The 22,463-nt window shown below is 49.4% G+C and overlaps 2 protein-coding genes across 2 annotated transcripts in view; one reads left to right on the top strand and one right to left on the bottom strand.

Annotated features, from left to right (window-relative positions):
* Positions 1-1,985: 1,985 nt before the first annotated feature.
* Positions 1,986-15,712, bottom strand: POLH (DNA polymerase eta). Its single transcript, XM_054399297.1, has 10 exons — positions 15,576-15,712; positions 15,340-15,474; positions 15,044-15,255; positions 14,482-14,651; positions 11,549-11,652; positions 6,088-6,207; positions 5,380-5,503; positions 4,644-4,709; positions 3,864-4,027; positions 1,986-3,065 (listed from the first exon to the last, which is right to left on the bottom strand). The coding sequence occupies exons 1-10, from the start codon at positions 15,710-15,712 to the stop codon at positions 2,222-2,224; spliced, it is 2,076 nt and encodes a 691-aa protein (XP_054255272.1). The 3' UTR covers positions 1,986-2,221.
* A 323-nt stretch (positions 15,713-16,035) lies between these two features.
* Positions 16,036-22,463, top strand: part of XPO5 (exportin 5) — a 29,515-nt gene continuing 23,087 nt past the window's right edge. The window contains exons 1-9 of the mRNA XM_054392929.1: positions 16,036-16,140; positions 16,462-16,583; positions 17,244-17,316; positions 17,873-18,010; positions 18,305-18,487; positions 20,335-20,361; positions 20,649-20,834; positions 21,581-21,657; positions 22,094-22,193. Coding sequence (XP_054248904.1) covers positions 16,036-16,140; positions 16,462-16,583; positions 17,244-17,316; positions 17,873-18,010; positions 18,305-18,487; positions 20,335-20,361; positions 20,649-20,834; positions 21,581-21,657; positions 22,094-22,193 — 1,011 coding nt within the window. The remainder of the gene's footprint in view (positions 16,141-16,461; positions 16,584-17,243; positions 17,317-17,872; positions 18,011-18,304; positions 18,488-20,334; positions 20,362-20,648; positions 20,835-21,580; positions 21,658-22,093; positions 22,194-22,463) is intronic.

The following is a 22,463-nucleotide window of genomic DNA, read 5'->3' as shown; positions in this document are numbered from 1 at the left end:
GAGCTTGGTGGCTGAGTTGTACAACGAGCAAGGGTGGAGCTGGGCTCTTGCTCTTCTGCCCTTGGAGCTGGGTCATGGTTGGTGGTGGCTGCCCTTCACTCCTTTCTAAGCTTCCTGCAGTCAGCCCTATAAATACCACCCTGCAGCCTGGAAGGAATGCATGCGTGCTGCTGTTTACAACTGTACTCTCCTGGCTTATCTGAGCAAGCCTGGGTGTGCAGCCTGGGGTGACAGGCAGCCACGTCACGCTGAGCACAGCACTTTGGGCTGCTGTGGGCGGAACAGGCTGTGTCGGGTGCTTCCTCACAGCCGCAAACTGCCCCAGAGCCTAATTAAAGAGATGCTTTCTAGGGCATGCATCTAACCTGGGGTTTGGTTTTGAAAATAGCTTTGACCTTATCAAAGGGTTTTTGACTGCCTTCTCTCCAGGAGGACAGGTTGTCCCCTTGGGACAAGCAGAGGATCCCCTGTGGAGATGACTTGCGTCACTGAAGGGATTTGCTTATTTCTCAGCTTGTTTTTTGTATCTGGTAGTGGCACCTGCTGAGTCCAGTCCTGCTAGACACTGAGGAAATGAGACATGCTGCTGTCATAGGAGTGTGAGGTAACCCTGTCAGACTGGTTGCTACTTCTGTTTACATGAGGACTTTGGAGAACTTGTCACCTTGCAATGTAAGGACTATCATTAATGGGAGTGACTGTCGTTCCTTCCTCTGATGATTACTAGTGGAGCTGCACGCACCAGAATATGCTTGTGCTTCCTGAAATCTTCAAACAACCATGAAGTAACGACCTCCACAGACAGCAGTGCAGCAGCTTCCTAGCACAGGCTGTCTGCTGAAAGGAGAGCAGCTCAACAGCTGCAAATAGGATGGTGCAGTTCAGAAATGAAGGAGAAACCACACATGCAAATACAGCTGTACTTTGCATCATTATCTGCTGCCTGAAAGGCTCTCTGCCCTCTGCTTAGGGAGGGGAAGCCTGCAGCTGATGAAACTCTCTGAAAAGCATTCCCAAACTCCACCCAGTGCTGCCTTGATGTGGCATGTCCTTTCTTACTGCCTTAAGAGTTGTTGACAGGACTTCTGCAAGAGGCCAGCAGGCTCCAGGCAGCTAGCAGTGTAGCACAGAGCTGAGCCCTGCCAAGCAGATGAGGACAGGCCCATTTCTTGCCCTGGAGCTACTCTCAATTTCTCAGTGTCCATTTACTCCCTCCATGCTATTCTGCTTTGTTGGCTCTGTTGCAGTTCGTGGAGTGCTACCTAATGTGAACTGCGGCCCAGAGAACTGAACAAGTCATCTGTCAGGGCACAAACAAAACAGATACCTGTCATAACTGCACATGTACTATCACCCAGTGTCTGGGAAGGAGGGAAAATGTGGTTCTATACTATTGCTCTAATGGAGAAAAGCTTTCACAAAAGGCTGTGCATCTCTGGCATGTTTACCATCCCTCCATGGGGGCTCTAGCAGTAGACTATTCATGTCAATAGCAATCATTGGGAACTACTGCTGAGACTTTGAAATGCCTAGCAAAAGGTATGCCTGCTCCAGCTCCAGCTGGAGAAAGCTCCAGCTTTCTCAAATCTTATTTGACAGGAGCAGTCTGTCTTGTGTGCTCCAGTGCTGGTGATAAGCATCATGCAACAGACTGCTACAGAGGTAACTGCCAAACTATTGTCTGTAACAAAAATCCTGACTGGAGAAGAAATAAAAATCACTGTCTTCCACCTGGAGAGGAAGGAAGGAATCACAACCTTAAGCTACCATATAAGTTATGCAGTAAAGGCAAGGCCTGCAACTACAGCCTGAAGAGAAGCAGGCTTCATACTAAGTGACAGGATAGAGGTTCAAGCCTAAGCTTTGCTGGAGGCTCCCTGGTGTAAGCCACTGTGCTTACACTGACTGCTTTTACAGTATAATTACTGAGCAATGATGCAATGGAAATATCCATGGCAAGAGGTCTAGGTGAGAGTACAATACAGTTTCTGGTAACACCAAGCAGGAGAGGAAAGCCAGCTGCCACCAGCTAAACCAAGAATGTCCAGTATCACATACGCAATTCATGAGTTCCTCTTAGACTTGTGGTAAAAATAATTTATTAGACTCTTCTGCATTGAAAAATGACAGGTGCTATAAAAACTTATACCTGTATTTAAGAACACTGATGCTTTAAAAACACTGTTAAATAAAACATAAAAACTCCTAGCACGGCTGGGAGTTAAGGAGGTAAGCGCTTAAAGAAAAAATCCAAAGTTCTAGTCACGCTTTCTCTAGGTCGTTTTGCACTAGGTCCTGTTGGAATCTTGGGCTTGTTCTTTGCCTTGGGAGGAGACCTGGAAGCTGCAGCCTTTGGGCTGTGAGCTGCTGCTGGAGCTGTGGGAGCACTGACCTCCAGGAAGGAGTTCTGAAGCTCCAGAGCAAAGTGATAGTCCATGTGCTCTGGGAATTCCCACACCAGCACAAGCTGGCCACACTTCTCACAGCGCTGCTGGTCCCCTGGTGAGGCAGGCGGGAGTAGGGCAAGCAAATTCTGCTCACTTCCCTCCATAGCTGCCTCCAATTCCAGAAGGGTTCTGGAGCTGGGTGGAGTTGAGGGTGTTTGTGTAGCACCAGTCAAAGACTTCTCACATGAAGGCCTCTTATAAGGAGAAGTAGGGCTCCTATCTCCAGGACTCTGCTGTACAGAGGACTCTAGGTCACACTGCACAGAGACAAGTCTACCATCACCTCTCTCTTGGTGCTCTGGGTAGCTGGGCACAGGTGACTCTGCAGTGGTAGCAGCTGGCATTCTGATTGGTGCTACCACCTGTGACTGCTGCTTTTCTGCCACCTTCTGGAAGAATGACTCAATAGCATTAGCTGGCTTCTGCCTAAGATCTTTGCTTGGGCTCCTAAAAAATTTGACTCTGGGCCTCCCAGAGGATGTGGCATTTTGGCTGGTGGTAGCAGTGTCATTGGACTGGGTATCGCTTGTTAGGAAGGTGGCAATGCCTGCAGAGAGGAGTGTGGCAGGCTCTGAGAACTTGTTTGCTGAGAGAAGCACTGATATGAGCGGTGGAGACCTGCAAAAGACACAACATCAGCTTGGGCATGAGCCTTGAAAGCAAAGAGTCTTTTGAGGTAAGACTTTAAGCAACATAAAATGCTCACAGGCAAGGGACCTGCAGTTCGAGTATCTGACAAGGGGTGGGAAAGGCATTTTCTCTGACTAAACATTAACATTACTTCCTCCAGACATAGCAGGCTCCGTTAGAGCAGACAGTCTCTTCCCAGAACAGCATTTCCCAAAGCAAAAGGCACTGGAGCAGGGACAGCCAGCTGCCAGCCTGGACTTTCTACCACAGGCCAGAGCTGCTGTGAGACTCCCAAGCAAGGTGAGAGGACCTGAAGGGAGCAGCAGCCTTGTTGGAGCCTAACAGACAGGACCTTCTTACCTAAACTATGCCTCAGCCTTCACTGCAGAGCAGCAGGAAGTAATATTGAATACAAGAGCTGTGCACCTTAGTTTTCCTTCTGCCCCACGAGCCTCCTCTCTCTGTCCTTATGGAAGGAGAGCAAGGCCCAGCACAGCAGACCCAGGGCTTGCCTCGCGGCAGCAAGGCAACCCCCTGCCGGTAGCAATCATCGTGGCAGTCTTAGCTCCAAGTACAGAAGTAAGAAGTGTACTGCCTGGTGTGGGGCTAGGAAGAGGCCAAGCTCTCACAGTTGTCCTACCCCTAACACGCAGAGGTTGCTGTGCTCTGCATGTGCTGAGTATTGCTTTTTCTGGCAGTCAGCATAACACTCTCGTTTTCTGTCAGGTTCCTGCATCTTCTGCAGAACTTCTAATGGGGATGTGAACCACTTCCTCCCACACTCACCAGGCCACCTGGTGAGCCCCAGCCACATTGCAGTTTTGGATGAGAGCAAAGGCATCGTTGCACATCTTCTGGGCGTCATAGCGGGACAGGGCACAAAAGCGTGACACCCGGATGTCTCCCTGCATGCGGATGACCACCATCAGCTGCTTGGCCACTCGCTGATTCTGCAAAGAGAAGAGGTAGCTGAGTTTCAAGTGACACCTGGAGGAAAGGCAGAGGAAACCATCTCATTGCCATGTCCTCCTCTGCTTTAGATGATGCTGTGTGACAGATGGCAGCTTGTCCTGCCTAACCTGATCTCCAAGGGACAGCAAGTGCTTGTACACCTGTGCCACACAGGATGGGAAGGAGTCAGTCCTTGCTTTCATTCAAAGACACCTGCGTGCTTTTTCTTGCCCCTTGCAAAATTGAAGCTAGCAGATTAATCTCACCCTGTCCTACAGTCTACCATCTGGATTTGAGCATACTGTTCCCTCTCACAGCCCACAGCACAGGTAAGGCTTGCAAGGGACCAGCAATGCGGCAGGATGAAGGTGGCCTTCAGGTCCCACCCTCCTAAAGCATGGAGCAAGGACTGTCCTTAGCCCTGTAGTGTTCTGGGCCAAAACCTTCCCTTCTGGTTGGGCTTTTGCACACCTCTCTGCTTGGGGCACCTCTGAGCATGAACAGACTTTCTCCTCCACCACACACCACCCTCTGCAAACAGCTCACCATGCAAGCAGACTGCATAGCTTCCCAAAAGCCAGCACGGTTAACAGTCATCATGCCTGCCCTCCTTACCTGGCTTCTGTCCTTAATCAGTCTGGATTCGAGCTCCAAAGCTAGCTGCAGGAGCCAGTGTTGCACCTGGGAAAGACAGCAGTAATAGACAGGCTTGGTCTTTGCTCACAGCAGTGGTACCAGACCAAGAGCAATGCTCAGCCCACTAGGGAATGCTGGACATCAGACTGGAATGGACATGGACTATCATGAGGCCCCATTGTCCGGAGCACTCCTGGAGAAATTGTTGCAGGTGAGGATTCAACACTTGAGGCAAGGCAGTATAGATACAAGTCCTGCAGTGCTGCTACTAGACTTTGCCAAGTAATCTGGGTTCCCTGCCCTGGGTCTCTCTTTGCATCTCCCTACATCTCTGTGAGACCCTCTCCCCAGCTACCAGGTAAGGTGCATTCTCCCTCTTGTTTTGGGCTAGTTGCCTTCTTTCTAGCAACCAAGCCAACCTTGAAACTTTGCACCACAACTACCTTTAGAACAGCACAGGCCCACAGTTTTGCTCATGGAAATTACAACAAGGTTGGACCTCTTTCTGCAGGAATTTGTCAATGTATTTCTGTCAAATGGGGACTCTCCTCTTTTCTAGGGCCCAAATCACCTCCTCCCACTGAGCCCCTAGACTGAGTTTCAACACGCTGTGACACACAAAAGCAGCACTTTTACAAGCTAGTCTCAGCTTTTAGCATCCTCATTTTCTCCAATACAAAGGCCAAGCCTTGTGGTAGATACAGGCTTCTCCTACCTCTTTCTGCGTGGCCAGGGCTGTCCTCCCCGGGAAGTTCTTGCTGCAGCCAATGGACTGGGGCAGGTACCGGTTTTTCACAGGTTCATCTTCAATTCCTCTGCACAAGTCATAGAGCCAGGACCTCAAAGCCACAGACAAGCAGGCATCACTGGACAGCAAATCAACCTTCTGCTAAGCTGTGCTTTCGGCTCAGTGCAAGCTGTGACTCTGACTCTCATCCCCAGCTCTGCCACTGCAGCCACAGCTGAACAGGCAGGTTTTCTCTGAGCCACAACTGCTTGTCAACACAACTCTTCCCCTGAACTGGCAACAGTTCACCAGTCTGCTGGGCACCCTAACTACTGCTCTTGGCCCAGAAGTGGTGTTTCAGGCTCCAGTCCAGCCTTATCATTTCCTCTGTAATGAGACTGTCAAGCCTGTCTGCCTCCCAGCCTGCAAGGGAGCCCTTCCACAGCTTGGCCCCATCCTTAGACACTGCAGAGAAGGCAGAGGAGCTGGCTGACAAGCAAAACGTTACCCTGTGGAGAGTGCTTGGGAGCAGACAAGGCTGGAAACCTGTTTGTGGGCCTGCCAGATCAATGCTTCTGAAAGATGTCACTCAAGTTTTAACTTCCAACCTTCCAAATCTCAACAGAGCAACCTGTGACCAAAAGGAACTCTCAGTTCCTGCCAAGAGCCAAGCCGTGGTGAGCGGTTTATCGTTACCCAGTTTTGTCTCCAAAGTGAGTCTGGAGTTCTGTCTCACTGAACTGTGTCAGCTGACCGATGTACTCTATTCCCAGGATGTCTGTGATGGCAGTGCCAAGCTTGCCTCCCAGGTTACGGCTATGGCAGAGAGAAAGGAAAGGGGGAAAAAAAAAGAGAGAAAACAAATGAAGCATCACTTAAAGACTACGCCAAGTCCTTTTGGACCAGCTGTCCCTAGATCAGGAAGGCTAGAAGCAGTCAGGAACTAGCAAGACAAAAGGGAACACTTGGTATATAACTGCTCTTCTGCTCATAGTAGAAAGACAGATAGGAGCTGAATGGCTCTTTGGCTCACCCAGTTTTAGTGCTTCTCCCTCAACTCCACCTTCGAAACGTGATCCCAAAGCATGCTCTGAAGAATGCTTCATACATTCACTCCTTCCTCTGACACAGACAGAGCCCTTCCCCACACACCCCCCACTCCATCCCTAGTGAGACAACACAGGCAGAACGCAGCAGTGCAGGTTTAGAGAGCAGGACAAGGAACCATTCCTCTGGAGCAGCTGTACTGGTAACTCTTCCCTACAGCAGAAAAAGTACTTGTACCCAGTGTGTCTACCTGAAACAAAACCTCATCTGCTTGCTGGAAGCACAGCTGTCATGCACTCAGGCACGGCTATGGCCTCCTTGCCCACAATTGCTCCTGGCAACCTATACACCCCAGCTATCATCTTGAAGACATCCACAGGATGCTAGTGGGTTCTTTAAGTGTGGTCCCTTTGAGGGTGGTCTGCCCATTGACAGGACTGCAGCTCCCAAGCAGGGTCCTCCTGAACTGTGTTGCTCACAGCTGTATGGGCTCACTGACAAGATTTTCTCTCCATTTCTTACAAGCATTGATGAGCAGTCACTGTGTAGTTGAAAGCCTTTGCTGGTTGCTATCAATTAGAATCATAGAATCAAGAAGGCTGGAAGAGACCTCAAAGATCATCGAGTCCAACCTGTCACCCTAAACCTCATGACTATCTAAACCATGGCACCAAGTGCCACGTCCAATCCCCTCTTGAACACCTCCAGGGATGGTGACTCCACCACCTCCCTGGGCAGCACATTCCAATGGCCAACCACGCTCTCTGTGAAGAACTTTCTCCTCACCTCCAGCCTAAACCTCCCCTGGTGCAGCTTGAGACTGTGTCCTCTTGTTCTGGTGCTGGTTGCCTGGGAGAAGAGACCAAACCCCTCCTGGCTACAACCTCCCTTCAGTAGTTGTAGACAGCAATGAGGTCACCCCTGAGCCTCCTCTTCTCCAGGCTAAACAGTCCCAGCTCCCTCAGCCTCTCCTCATAGGGCTTGTGCTCAAGGCCTCTCCCCAGCCTCGCTGCCCTTCTCTGGACATGCTCCAGCAATTCAACATCTTTCCTAAACTGAGGGGCCCAGAACTGGACACAGTACTCAAGGTGTGGCCTAACCAGTGCTGTGTACAGGGGTACAATGACCTCCCTGCTCCTGCTGGCCACACTACTTCTGATGCAGGCCAGGATGTCTTTGGCTCTCTTGGCCACCTGGGCACACTGCTGGCTCATGTTCAGGTGGCTGTCAACCAGTACCCCCAGGTCCCTTTCCACCTGGCTGCTCTCCAGCCACTCTGACCCCAGCCTGTAGCTCTGCATGGGGTTGTTGTGGCCGAAGTGCAGCACCCAGCACTTGGACTTGTTGAATGCCATCATGTTGGACTCTGCCCATCTGTCCAGCCTGTCAAGGTCCCTCTGCAGAGCCCTTCTACCTTCTAACAGATCAACACCTGCTCCCAACTTGGTGTCATCTGCAAATTTACTGATGATGGACTCAATCCCCTCATCCAGATCATCAATAAAGATATTGAACAGGATGGGGCCCAGCACTGATCCCTGGGGGACACCACTAGTGACAGGCTGCCAGCTGGCAGTGGCACCATTCACCACCACTCTCTGGGCTCTGCCCTCCAGCCAGTTCCTAACCCAGCACAGAGTGCTGCTGTCCAAGCCACAGGCTGACAGCTTGGCCAGGAGTTTGCTGTGGGGGACAGTGTCAAAGGCCTTGCTGAAGTCCAGGTAGACTACATCCACAGCCTTTCCCACGTCCACCAGTCTGGTCACCTGATCATAGAAGGAGATCAGGTTGGTGAGGCAGGACCTGCCCTTCCTAAATCCATGCTGGCTGGGCCTGATTCCTTGGCCATCCTTCAGGTGCGCAGTGATTGCCCCCAAGACAATCTGCTCCATGATTTTCCCTGGCACTGATGTCAGGCTGACAGGCCTGTAGTTCCCAGGTTCTTCTGTGCGTCCCTTCTTGTGGATGGGTGTCACATTGGCCAGTTTCCAGTCTTCTGGGACCTCTCCAGTGAGCCAGGACTGGTGGAAAATGATGGAGAGAGGCTTGGCCAGCTCATCTGCCAGCTCTTTCAGCACCCTAGGATGAATCCCATCAGGTCCCATGGACTTGTGAATATCCAAGTGACTCAACAAGTCTCGAACTAATTCCACATGGATTTCAGGAGTACAACACTGCTCCTTGACCCCATCAACCAGATCAGGAGGCCAGTTATCCTGAAGTCCTCCTGCCTTACTGTTGAAAATGGAGGCAAAGAAGGTATTTAGAATCTCAGCCTTCTCCTCATCCTTAGTTACAATGTTACCCTCCACGTCCAATAAAGAGTGGAGGCTCCTCTTGCCCCTCTTTTTAGCATTAATATATTTATAAAAAAGCTTTTTGTTGTCTTTCACAGAAGCGGCCAGTTTAATTTCTAACTGTGCTTTTGCCTCTCTAATTTTTCTTCTACATGATCTAACAACATCCTTAAACATATCACTAGTTGCTTCCCCCCCTTTCCAAAGGCAATAAACCCTCTTTTTTTCCCTTAAATCCTTCAGGAGATGCTTGCTCATCCAGGCCGGTTGTCTTCCCCGCCGGCTCATCTTACGGCATGTGGGAACTGCCAGTTCCTGTGCCTTTAGGAGCTCCTGTTTGAAGTAGGTCCAACCATCCTGGACCCCTTTCTTCTTAAGGGCTGTTACCCAGGGAACTTTCCGAATAAGTTGCCTGAACAACCTGAAGTTTGCCCTCCGGAAGTCCAAAGTGAGAGTTCTGTTACTGCTCCTCCCTATTTCCCTGCATATTGAAAACTCCACTATCTCATGGTCGCTGCACCCTAGACAGCCTCCGACCATCACATCTCCCACCAGCCCTTCTCTATTTGAGAACAGCAGATCAAGCAGAGCCTTGCCCCTGGTAGGTTCACCTAAGAGCTGCATCAGGAAGTTGTCATCCATGGACTCTAGGAACCTTCTGGACTGTCTCCTCTCTGCTGAATTAAGTTCCCAGCAGATGTCTGGTAGGTTAAAGTCCCCCACATGGACAAGGTCTGATGATCTTGAGACAGCTTCCAGCTGCTTATAGAATATCTCATCAGCCTCCTCATCCTGGTTGGGTGGTCTATAACAGACTCCAACCAGGATGTCAGTTTTGTGCGGCCTCCCTCTGATTTTAACCCACAAGCATGCAACCCTTTCTTCTGCAACCTCGAGTTCTGAGGCATCAAAGGATTCCCTAATATACAGGGCCACCCCTCCTCCTCTTCTCCCTTGCCTGTCTCTCCTAAAGAGCTTATAACCCCCCAGTGTGGTACTCCAATTGTGAGAATCGTCCCGCCATGTTTCTGTGATGGCAACTACATCACAGTTCTCCTGGTGAACCAAGAGTTCCAGTTCATCTTGTTTGTTGCCCATACTGCGTGCATTGGTGTACATGCACTTCAGCTGGGCTGCTGATTTCACCAGTTTGTGTGGTCCTCCCTCCTTTCCAGGGAGACTGGTTTCCACACCCACCCCCTTCAGACCTAGTTTAAAGCCCTCCCAATAAGTCCTGCCAACCCCAGTGCCAGCATCCTCTTACCCTTTCTAGATAAATTCAACCCATCTTGGTCCAGCAGGTCAGGTGCAGTAAGAGTTGCCCCGTGATCAAAGAAGCCAAAATTCCGCTGCTGGCACCATCTCCTAAGCCAACTGTTGATGGTGTGGGTTTTCCTGTTCCTCTCAGTGTACACCACAGCTGCTGAGGGAACTGAGCAGAACACCACTTGAGCTCCTGCCCCATCAATTGATTTCCCAAGGGCCTTAATTTCCTTTTTAATCTTCCTGGTGCTGCTCTTTTCAATTTCTTCACTTCCAGCCTGGATTACCAGCAATGGGTAATAGTCAGAGGGCTGGATTAGTTTAGGTAACCTTTGGGTGATGTCCCTCACCTGGGCCCCAGGTAGGCAGCACACCTCCCTATGGGATGGGTCGGGATGACATATGGGTCCCTCTGTTCCCCTCAAGAGAGAGTCTCCAATAACTATAGCCTTTCTCTTTTTCTTTGTAGCACTGGTCCTTAAGGTTTGGGGGGGCTGCTTCGTCTTTGGCATCTCCTTGATTGGTTCCTCTACAATACTCTCATCCACATTGCCCTCAGCCTGCAGAGTCTCATAGCTATTGCTCAAGGGCAATGGGGGAGGAGAAGAGGGTTGGGGTGCATTCCCTTTGCTTCCCCTGACAGGGACCTGTATCCATCCTCCACTGCTCCCCTCAACTGGAGGGGGTTTCAAAGCCTGTTCCCACATATCCAACTCCCTTTCACATTCTTGTATGGTCCTGAGCCTTGCTACCTCCACTTTCAGCTCAGCCACTTCATCCTTCAGCTCAGCTACCAAATTTATGAGAAAATTCACCTGGTCACACCTGACACAGGTGTCTCCTTCACCCTCCACACCAAGTGCCAGGCTCGAACACTCACTGCAGCTAGAAGCCTGGACACCAGCATGCTTGTAGAGAGACTCAGTCTGGGAACGTACTGCATGTTTAACACCCTTTGTCCGAGTTGTTACCATGGTAGGTACCTGCTGGCAAGAGATCTTGAGATCGGAGATTTTATTGAGAGGTTGTTTTGTTTTTTTTCCCCTGTACCCTGTCAGCTGCCCTGGCACGTGCAAACAGGCAAGAAGCCTATAGCTCACCAGCCAAAATGGCGTCACGCGCTCAGCCCCGCCGGGTTTTAAACATTCCCGCGGCTGACGTCACAATCCCGAGCAGGCACGCGAGAGGACGACCGCTGGTTGTCGCTCTCTGCCAGGGTCCTTCCGTCCCGCAAACCCCGAAAAGAAACGAAAAGAGAGAGAACCCAAAGCAGGCACAGCGGACCTGGTGTCGATCCCAATCAGCTCACCAGCCAAATTGCTCTCAGTACAGGTGGCCGCAAACAGCTTCCCTCCCCCAGGTCATTTTAGTTCTACTCAGAGGAGCAATAAGACAAACCAACAAGAGCAAGGACCACAGAAATGAAGACAAACAGGGTTCTCTTCCTCATATAAAAGCCTGGATTGTGGGAGGAGAGCACCAACTTTTAAAAGACATGCTCTTGCCAGGACCCCAGGCTGCACAAAAGCAGGCAGCTCCCCAGTACTCACATATTGCTGACAGGCAGCTGGCTGAAGAGCTGTGGGACAAATTGCGAAGATACTAGAGTCTGGCGGTTGGGCTTGTTTAACCCACAGGCCAGTTTTGCCAGTGTCTGTAACAGAGAAAAGAGTGGAAGCTCTGTCATTACAAACTTTGTACTGTGACTCGACAGCTTGTCTGCATCATCACTAAGAACTGCCTTTGGAAAAGCTCTAGGAAGGACGTGCAGGTTATACCATTGCTTGCTCCCAGATTGTACACGCCTTGGGATTTAACATGCAGTCATTGTCTACTCCCAAAGCACTGCTGCTTCCAGCTCTGCAAAGGGTTGGATTCCTGCTGCAGGCAGCTTAAGCTTAGCTGCATCTTTCGCCTGTTCTGGCTGGCTAATCCCCCAGGCAAGCATGCTGGAACTTCCAGAGCATCATCCTCCCTAGGCTACATCTCTCACTATGTCTTGGTCTTTCATTTGTGTTGGTCTTGCTTTTTCTCAGCGTCACTATTTGAATCTTCTCTCTAAAAGGACCACAGCAGCATATGCTGTAAAAGGACATCTGCAACACACCAAATTGCTAGCCTGGAAAGGATCTTCTCTATCTGCTATGCAACTTCCCTTCCAATTCTCATCTACTACAGGAGCAATACACAGACCAGCTTGAAATATGTTTAGCTGGGTGGCTGTTGGGTTTTGTTTGTTGGATTTTGTTGTTGTGTGTTGGGTTTTTGTTGTTGTTGTTGTTGGTTTTGTTTGTTTGATTGGGGTTTTGTTTAACAAATCTAGTAATTTTGTCTTTCACTGTTTTACCACATACCCTATAACTAAGCATAACTTCTTTCCTGCCTCCAGGTTTTTATTAGCAGCCTCTTTTACAGGCTTATATATCTCCTTAGTATTTTCTAAACAAAGTAGATCCCTTCCCTTCCACTTTTTGTATCCAGTCACCTTCCAGATGTCCAATTGCTACTGTTCTTGTTTCACTGGAGTCTATTCCAAGTTTGCCCAAACTGTTCATAAATTGAAGTGTTATGAACTGAACCAATCACTGAGACTTCAAGGGGAGAAATAATTTCCTTTTTCTGACACCTTCTCTAATATGCTGAAAGAGGATTTGCCATTTCTAGAAGAGCACTTACATTACTGAATCATCCTGCTGCTTGTCTGCAGTAACTCCAAACTACTTCCTGAATTACTGCAATTTAGCCAAAACCCCACTGGTCTCTTTTTTTTTTTTTATAAACAAAAAAACCAAACAAACAACAAAAAAAAAACAGTCAAAGGAACATAAAAACCACCACTTGGTGATGCCAGACTATGTCTGGGCTTTTCCAAGCCTAGAGTTTTCATTTCTAATTTCATCTCCCAGAATTCTCACAGTCCAGGCCTTGAGGCTCCATCTGTGCTTAGCAGATCCCCTCAGGGTCCCACTCTAAACATCCCAATTTGAGTGCAACTCACTGAACAAAATTGTTATGGAAAATAATAGGATTTTTTTCAGGTAATCTCAGTCATGTGCATTTTGTTAGGGTGTCATCATCATCATCTTATGTCACTCAGGGTGAGGTGTGTTAGAAACATTAGGCCACTTACACTATCAAAAAGGGCACAGAAATGAGTTTGGCACAAGTGGTTCTGGATAAAACCCTCCAGGAACTTCCAAATGGCTCACTCGATTATTTTGTCTCATATAGCAGCTGGATTCCTTTTGTACTCTCATGAGTTAGCTCATGAGGAAGAAAAGGGAAGTTTAAGTCTCCCAGAAGAGTTTGCCTCAGGAAAAAAATAAGAGCTCAAAGCAAGAAACCTACACGTAGAGTTTAGGCAACAGTAGCTGTAGCCAGGGAATGCTTTTTACTGGCACAAATTTCCAGCAACTTAGAGGAAGCAGGCAGACAGTTTGAGGAGAGTCAGTTTGCTTTTCCTCTTTCTGGTTGATCAGTCTTTAGCCCTTCTGGCCACGCTTTGGGTGATGCTCAGCCAGCTGCTGAGAGCAGCCACAGGGGCACTTTGTGCATGACAGCAGCTGCAGAAACAGACTTCGATGCTGCAACTGCAGGAAATTTCCTGCTAGTTGAAATGTAGGGTGCTTCACTGAGAGCACCTAGCACTCCTTTCATTCTCTGCAAAAGGGACTTGTCTGCAAGTTATGATTTTAAAAATGCATGCTCTAACTGGAAAAAAAACAAAGACTAAATTGATGCTTTGCAAATTAAGAAAGATAAATTTCATCTTAGACTGCTACAGAAACAAGTGGGAATACTACCACCTATACACAGGTACTGCAGCTAAGTACAAACCTTTTCTGGAAAGAATGAAAGGAGTGCTAGGTGCTCTCAGTGAAGCACCCAGCAGGAAACCCTCTGTAGCTGCAGCATTAAAGTCCATTTGTTTCTGCATCTGCTATCATGCACAAAGTGCCCATGCAGCTGCTCTCAGCAGCTGGCTGAGCATCACCCAAAGCGTGGCCAGAAGGGCTAAAGACTGATCAACCAGAAAGAGGAAAAACAACCTGACTCACCTCAGTGCCCCAAACTGGTCGCCTTCTTCCTCCAAGACATTGAGAATTTGTAAAAAGCATTCCCTGGCTACAGCCACAGTTGCAGAAAACTCAAGGTGTAGGTTTCCTGCTTGGAGATTTTTTTTTTCCTGAAGCAAACTCTCCCAGGGAATTAGACCCCTATTCTTACTCATAACTCATTAAGGTACACCAGGAACCCAGGCAGTAAATTAATTGACTGCTGATTGCATTGTCTACATCTCTGGGGAAAAAAGTCTCCTCCTCTTCCCAGAGGTCCTGTAATTTCCCTGAAGGTGCACTCACATGGCTGCATTCCCTAAGCTCATTTTCTATGGAAGACTTTTGAAGAGTGTGTAAGAGAGTGTCTACAGCACATTCTGACTCTGCTGCTCAGAGGAAGTCAGCCTGATGCGTTACACACGTACTTTGTTGTGTGAAATCCCAGCTGAACACCTGAATCCAGTGGCTCCTTCTACAGCCACTCTTATTTCTTCCACAATTACTGCACCCATGGTCAGCTGCAGGTCAGGACAATCAGGGTTATCAAAAGACAGTGATGCCAGCCACTCATGCAAGCCACGCTGCCGCAGCTCCTCTAGAAAATAAATACAAAGGGGATCAACGAGGGCATTTCTTGCTAAGCTCAGCAAAGGGACCAGTACCATCGGCTAGCCCGTGCCCACAGCAAGGGCGAGAAGCAAGCAGCTTAAAAGTCATTCTCTGGGGAAAACAGAGATCCCAGTAACCATGCTCATACTTCCAGGTAGAGAAAGCAGCCCACCCTCTGCCGGTTGCTGTACAGATGTTACCGATGGAGCAGAAGAACAGCCCAGGAGGTCCGGGGGTGGCATCACTAGGCTCCTTTTTTGCAGCATTGTGCAGCCTCTAAACCAAGCCGTTAGCGCCACCCCGCCGCCCTCTGTAAAGCGCCGGCCCCGCCGGCCGAAGCTTCGCGGGGCATCTCCCCGGGTCCGGGTCGGTGCGTACCCTTCCCGCTGGGATGGGGACCGGGGTCCTTGGGCAGCCCCTGCACGAAGGTGGTGGGCAGCAGCGCGGCCGCCAGGGGGCGCCCCTGGAGAGCGCACAGCCGCTCCCGCGCGAGGCCCGTCAGGTCCAGGTACGCCTCGTCGATGCTGGCCCGCTCGATGGCGGCGAAGCGCGACAGCACCTGCATCACCTCCTGACTGGCCTCCCGGTACCTGCCGGGTAGCGGGCACAGCCTCAGGCGCAGCCTCGCGTAAGGCGGCCCCCGCCGCCACCACCCTGAGCCCGATCCCGCTCACCGGGTGAGGTCCGCCTTGCCCCGCGCCTGGGGCACCCGCGCCAGTGCCAGATCGGGGCACAGCGCCCGCGCCTCCGTCGCCCACATCCCACGGGACACGCCGAAGGCTCGCGCCTCGTAACTCACCGCGATGATCCTGCAAGACACGGAGGGCAGTGCAGGGCGGGCACGGCGCGGCACAGCCTCGTGAGGACGGATGCAAAGAGCCACGGCCGGCCCGCCGGCAGTGGCACCTACCCGCCGCCCTGCCACTTGGTGTACTGCACCACGGCGCAGGGGCGGCCGCGCAGCTGCGGGTCGAGGCGCTGCTCCACCTGCATGAAGAAGCAGTCCATGTCCACCAGGGCCACCACGCGCTCCCGCCCCCGGGACATTCCCGCACCAGCAGCTGCGCTGCTGCCGCTACCCCGCCGCCGCTGCCTCCCGCCAGACTAGCGCCATGCCCCGCCCAACGCCGCCACTTCCCGGGGGCGGGGGAGGGGGGGCGGGTGTCCTCCCTTCACGGAGCACGCCGGGAGTTGTCGTTTTCAGTATATCGGTCTCCGCGGTGCGCGGCGCATGCGCTCCCCTCGGCGGCTCCGCCCGTGCGGCACATGCGCAGAGCTGCTGCCCTGCCGCGCGTGCGCCGCGTGCCGGCCGCCCCCTCCTCTCGCCCGTAGGTGGCCGGTGGTGCGGGGCCGCCGCTGTCGCTGTCGCCATGTCCGCCGAACAAGTAAGCGGCCTTTGTGAGCAGCTAGTGAAGGCGGTAACAGTGATCATGGACCCGGCCTCCACTCAGCGTTACCGTCTGGAGGCGCTCAAGGTACCATGGCCGGGAAGGGAGGCGCCGGGCTCCGGCCACGCGGGTGTCCCGGTCACACGGTCCCGGGGCTCGCTCGGGCCCTGCGAGCGAGCTGGGGGTGGCCTGGGTCCGGCAAGCCCCCGAGGAGCTGGGAGTCATTAACAAGCGGGGAAAGACGGTGGGGGGCTGCGCCTGCGCGGCTCTGACGGGGTTGGGGGGCCTTCCCCTGGTGTGATCTGCCAGAGGCTGGGGTCGTACCCCACCTGTTACCGGCACTCTTTAGCATCCCCCTGCCCGCTTTTCTGTTTTAACCGCGTATGCATATCCCCGGTCCTTTTCCAGTTCTGCGAGGAGTTCAAAGAGAAGTGTCCCATATGCGTGCCCTGCGGGCTGAAGCTGGCTGAGAAGACGCAGACGGCCATCGTCCGGCACTTTGGCCTCCAGATCCTGGAGCATGTGGTCAAGTAAGGCGCCCTCGCGCCGGGAAAGGGCGCCGGCCTGCTGCCATGAAGCCACTGGCCTGGGCTCTGCGCCTGTTCCAGTGCCTTCCGCTTCAGGGGGGCACTTTCCACACGTAGAAAGTCTGTTCTACAGTAGAAAACACTTGTTGTCCTGCTCTGTTTCTTTCCTCATCTGTAAAAGCAGGACAGGTGAAAATGATTTTCAGGCCGGTTGGTAAGGCTAATTTACTGAACTCTAAGACATAGTGATATTGTAGCATGTAAATAAGCAGACACGGTTACCAGTCAGTCTCTGCGGTATTCTCTGTCGTTAGACTCATGCTAACAAAGAGGCTTTGTATTAGTTGAGTTCTGAGATTCCTCTCTGCCGCCTCTACAGACCTGATGCTTTGTGCTTTTGCTGCTGCTTCTCATGTCTGTTGATCTCAGTGGTGCACACCCATTTGCCAGCAGTGGTTTTAACTCAGCCTTTTCATTAAGGTATTAAGGGATTGGACATTGGCAGAGTCAGTGAGTTGTAGCATCTCTTTCTAGTTTAGGTAGAGAAGTGATGGTTTACCAAGAATCAAGTCAGAGATCTTTATAAATGTTTTGACTTGGCAGTTTTGTTTGGTTTTTTTTTTTTTAATATATATATATATATACAAAAACTCTTTCAAACAGATTCCGCTGGAACAGCATGCCTCGCCTGGAAAAAGTTTATCTAAAGAACAATGTCATGGGCCTCATATCCAATGTAAGTACCTCCTACCCCAGACTGTTCAAAACATGATTCTCTAGCTTGGACATAGAAAGTGAGGGTAAAAGGAAAAGTTATTCTTGCTAGTTAGCACAGAGGACCTGAATTCAATTGTGTATTTCATTACTTTCTTGCTGTGCATCCCTGGCTATTCCAGTGCTTTGCAGTGAAGCGAATAGTGTTGTGGCCTCACACGGCAGAAAGTTTTGAGACTTGTGTAATCCACATAAGGTACTTTTCTTAGGAGGAAATTCAGTAAATATGGAGTACTAAAGTTGTTTTCTCTAAAGTGTTTTCTCTGACACTGTGATTGTTCTTGTGACCAAGTGACCTTTTTTAATGGAAAATCCTGTTGGTTCCCAGTGTTCACTAACTGTGGAGAGTAGAAAGGTCATCTAAAGTACTGGGCGAAGAGTTGCCCAACGTTGTGGAGTTTTTTGTTGTTTTTATCTTGTGTGGTTTAGAATATTTCCAACCACTGTGCTTCCCAGATCAGAATTATAAGTGTCTGATATTTGTTGTTTTGGCTAATCTTGCCCCTCTTCTGCCACAGGGAACTCAAAGTATTCTGGAGGAGGAAAGTCACATTAAAGATGTTTTGTCTCGCATTGTGGTGGAGATGATAAAGCGTGAATGGCCTCAGCACTGGCCTGACATGCTAAAAGAGCTGGATACCCTCTCAAAGCAAGGGGTATGTCTGTCTTTTTTGTTCTGCTTGTTCGTAGTGTGGGTTTTAGTCTTCCATTATCCTGAGGAAAGCCTAACTCGCTCATGGTGAGGTGAGATGGGCTGATGTTGTACTCAAAAACCCCTGTAAATTATTCTAGGAGGTTATCATAGCAGAGAGAGAGTAATCCTCCTGTCTAGCGCTTCCAAAGCATGACTTTTATCTTCATGTATGCTTGCTTTTTTCTACATCTCTGAGAAGCAGAGGTTTTAACATTTGAGCTGTACTGATGGAATGTGTTTCCTTTTGGGATATCAGGAAACTCAGACAGAACTGGTGATGTTCATCCTCCTACGGTTGGCAGAGGATGTGGTGACTTTTCAAACTCTGCCTACCCAGAGACGACGAGATATCCAACAAACCCTCACCCAGAACATGGAGAAGATTTTCAGCTTTCTGTTAACTACCCTGCAGCAGAATGTTAACAAGTACAGACACATGGTACGAGTCCTTTTTCCTTGGGTTCAGTTAGTGTTGGAGATGTTAAGGAATTTGGGCTGCAACTTGTAAGTAGTTGGGAAAGCAAGTGCAGAAATTGTCTGAAATTCACTGCTGTTGCTATGAGGTAGGGCTCTGCTGTGCCCTGAGAAGCCAGTGCTGATCAGACAGACTAAATACAGAAGGTTGACAGGGTTAGTGTTGATAGTGTGGATTTGCTTGTGTAAATGACTTGAGTGGAGGGATGCCTCATCCATGCTGTTGGAATCCTCTTCTGACACTAGGGATTTGTGGCTTACCAAAAGGTGTGGTTGTGTCAAAAATAGCTTTGGGATAGTCTGTGTAACACACAGTGGTAGAGATGCTGCCCTGGGCTTGCATCTGCTCTCTTATGCTGCAGTGGTGTCTTTGTGGTAATGCACTAAAATGCCTATTCTGGTCCTTTTCTCTGAGAGCTCAGGTCAGGAAGTGTTTTGTTTTTTTCTCCTCCAAGTTGTGGTGAGGAATGCTCTTCCTTTTTGTATAAAGAGTCTTTCCTGAATTCCTGTCTGAAGTCAGAGATGTGCAGGTTGGTTAAGATGAATGGTGAAAGTCAGTCTCTGCCCCAGTATGTTCCTGGAAGAAGGAAGTGGATTTGAGAGTGAAGCACAATCGAGAAACTAATTTAGAAATATGTCCTTAGGTGTATCTCTTGTTCCTTTTTTCTGTGACTTAAAATCCGGAGTTACACTAAGTGTGAAACTGGGAGGCAATGAAAAATCTCCTCTTACCTGACTCCTGTTCATTTTCTGATGCACTGACAGGCTGAACAAACCCACCTGTAGAGTGCAGGTCACTGTTCAGTTCATGGGTGGGTGGGAGACTGGTGTGTTTTGTAGTCTGGTTGAAATGCATTTCCAGGTAAGATTTGAATTGCAGTGCTTGAGGCTCTGAAATGTGGCTGCTTCTGCTAACATTGGAATCTTTCTGATTGGCAAGGTTGGAGCACCTCAGGAGCAAGAAGCCCTCACCACTCCACAGGTTAGCAGATCTTCAGGAAGTTTGTGCACAGGGTAAATTTTGAAGGTTGGGTATTCAGTTACTTGTCTGCACACTAAGATGGGGGGAGATGATGGGTAGTTCCCCAAGACCATAGCAGTGTGCAGTGCTGGTAAGTATGCAGTTCTGGTATAGTGGCTTCACTGTTAAATATCTGGGGACAACCAAATTAAGTTAAAGTCGCTGTACCAAATACACTGATGGACAGAGTTCCCAAACCAAAACGTCGCAATGGAAAGAAATCCTTGTGGTGTCTTTGCATCTGAAAAACCTGAGTGTCTGTGGGACTTGTTTGCATTGGTCAAAAAAGATGGTGCAAGCAGAGCATTCCTGCTCTTAAGTGATTGGAACTGGGAGTCAGGCTGTAAGCTCTTGTCTGAGCTCTCTCTCTAACTTGCTCTCTGACCATGGACAAATGACCCTTTTCAGACATCAATCTCAGTACATAAAAGCCACCAGCATCTTTCAGAGTCTGGCTTTTGGCTATAAGATGCTCTTAAAGGTCAAAATTTTCTTCCCTGGAAGCCTCCAGGGATTAGTGTCTCCCTGGTACCTGCTGACTGGATTGTCATCTTTTGGATGAGAAGAAAGTCGTGGTTTAATTCAGAGTCCTGTTTTCTTACCTGCCCGGCTGCTGCGGAGCTGGCTGTAATGGCTGCGGCAGTGTCCTGAGTGGCAGGATGTGTTGCAGCCTCTTCCTTAGGGAGCTGTTCTGTGAGGCTGCTTCTGATTGTGTTCTCAAGAATAAGCCTGTCCAGCAGTGGCTGGGTTTAAGGGTGTGCTGTAGCTTACCATCTTGTTTTCTTTTTCAGAAAACTGAGCTGGCTCAGGAACCAAAGGTGAGTGGAGCTATGCAGGAGTTAGTGCGTTAATTGTTCGTAAGCCCTACCTTGCCTAGAACTAGGCTTTTCCTTACTTTAACTGTAGTTCTTGTGTGCAGCTGGACTTTTTCACCCATAGTACAAACCGCTAGAGATGAGACATGTGAGAGGTGGAAGCCAGAGGGTCCAAGCCTCTCACACTCTCAGGATGGTTCCTGGTACTGTTCTTCCTAGGAATGGATAAATTTAGATGGGAACTGATGTTTGTCTCTGGGTCTCACCTCTTGCTGTCTCTCTGTTCACAGGCCCAGGCAAACTGCCGTGTGGGGATAGCAGCGCTCAACACGTTGGCTGGCTACATTGACTGGGTGGCTCTGAGCCACATTACAGCAGACAACTGCAAACTCTTGGAGATGTTGTGTCTGCTCCTAAATGAGCCTGAGCTCCAAATAGGAGCATCAGAATGTCTCCTGATTGCTGTCAGCAGGAAAGTGAGTTCTTCCTCCTCAGCTCCTCTGGCTCCCCTTTGTTTTCCTCCTATTCTCCTTTATAATTCTTTGGATTGAGCAGTGATATCTTCGCCCTTTTATTTAGGATGTAACATTCAGATTCAGCTGCTTATGTTACTGATACTAACATTGAATTGTGACAACAATTGTCCACAATTCACAATTGTTAACAACAGCTGTGAATGTCATGCCAGCTTAGTACATACAGCAACTGGTGGAACCCTCTCCAACTTCTGTGCTCACCTTTCCTTGCAGTTTTGAGGTTGGAAATTCCATTGACTTCTTTTTTCCCCACTTACTGCAACTGTGAAGTGGTGAACTGTCACCAGCTGTGTTATCTGGCAGTTCAGAGAAATGACAGCAGGATCTAAACAGGTGATTTGATCCACATATTCATACGCAGCTTAGTGTTGAGACTGCGTGTCGTATCAGCTGCCCTGAAGTAGCCAGCCAGACTGCCATGAGGAAGAGTTCATGTCTTGGGATCAGTTTTTCGATGTAAAGTTCCTATGGTGGGTTTACTTGGGGCAGTATCTTGAGATCAGGAAAATACCCTAGATTTTTTTTTTTTTTTAAACTGAAATAATTTGTGGACTGTTAAGCCCCTCCTCTGATGGAAGGACAGCTGGGGATCTCCTAATTTAATTTGTGAGTGGGCATAAATAGTTAAGTAGATGGGGATAAATAATTATGTTCTAATTGAGGCATTTGCCATATCTTACATGTAGGGTAAGCTGGAGGACCGTAAGCCTCTGATGGTCTTGTTCGGAGACGTTGCCATGCACTACATTCTCTCTGCTGCCCAGTGAGTACCATCCTGCTGCTGTAATCTCACAAAAAGCTGCTTAAAAATGTAGATGTGATTTGCAAAAGATACTGTTCCTTAACTGCTGACAGCTGGGTTAGGAGAGAACAAAGCCACTATTTCTTGTGCAAAACCTGAAAAAAAAAAGCACCAAGTTTTTGCAAATCACGTAATTGAACTACAAAGTGATGTAAATATCGGTTTCCCTAGCTTTGCCTCTTAGCCTGAAACTGGTCAGGAGGGACTCCTACAGAGAGGCAATTTCAGACGGTTTGGATGCCAATAAAGCAGTACTTCATAGCAGTGTAGAAAGTCCCACTTCAATAAGTCAAGTTGCTCTAGTCTTCTTTCAGTTTACAAGATGGATAGAAGTGTGCCTGTTAGCTACAGCATGAGTAACAGTGATCCTGTTTGTCCCCTCTTCCTTTATTCCCAGGACAGCAGATGGAGAAGGCCTGGTGGAGAAGCACTATGTTTTCTTGAAGAGGCTTTGCCAAGTTTTGTGTGCATTGGGCAGCCAGCTGTGTGCATTACTAGTAAGTCTCTACCAATACCAGCAGCAGCGCTGGCAGGGCTAGTTTTTAGAGCTGGGGGTGAGGTAGCTGTGATCTAAGGTATGACCTCTAAGGTATGGTTCTCTTTGCACGTTTGGTAACCACAGGGTTCTCTCCACACATTTGGAAAAGGCAGAAATGGCTCTGTTTGCAAGGGAGATAAACATATATCCTGCCGAGTCACAGGAAGGTAGAATGGAGGGACCCTGACTAATTTCAGGCCTCTGCTGTCATCAAGAGTCATCTCCAATA

Source organism: Indicator indicator, chromosome 2 (genome assembly GCF_027791375.1).
Source record: "Indicator indicator isolate 239-I01 chromosome 2, UM_Iind_1.1, whole genome shotgun sequence".
Taxonomy (NCBI): domain Eukaryota; kingdom Metazoa; phylum Chordata; class Aves; order Piciformes; family Indicatoridae; genus Indicator; species Indicator indicator.
This window is presented reverse-complemented; position numbering and strand designations above follow the sequence as displayed.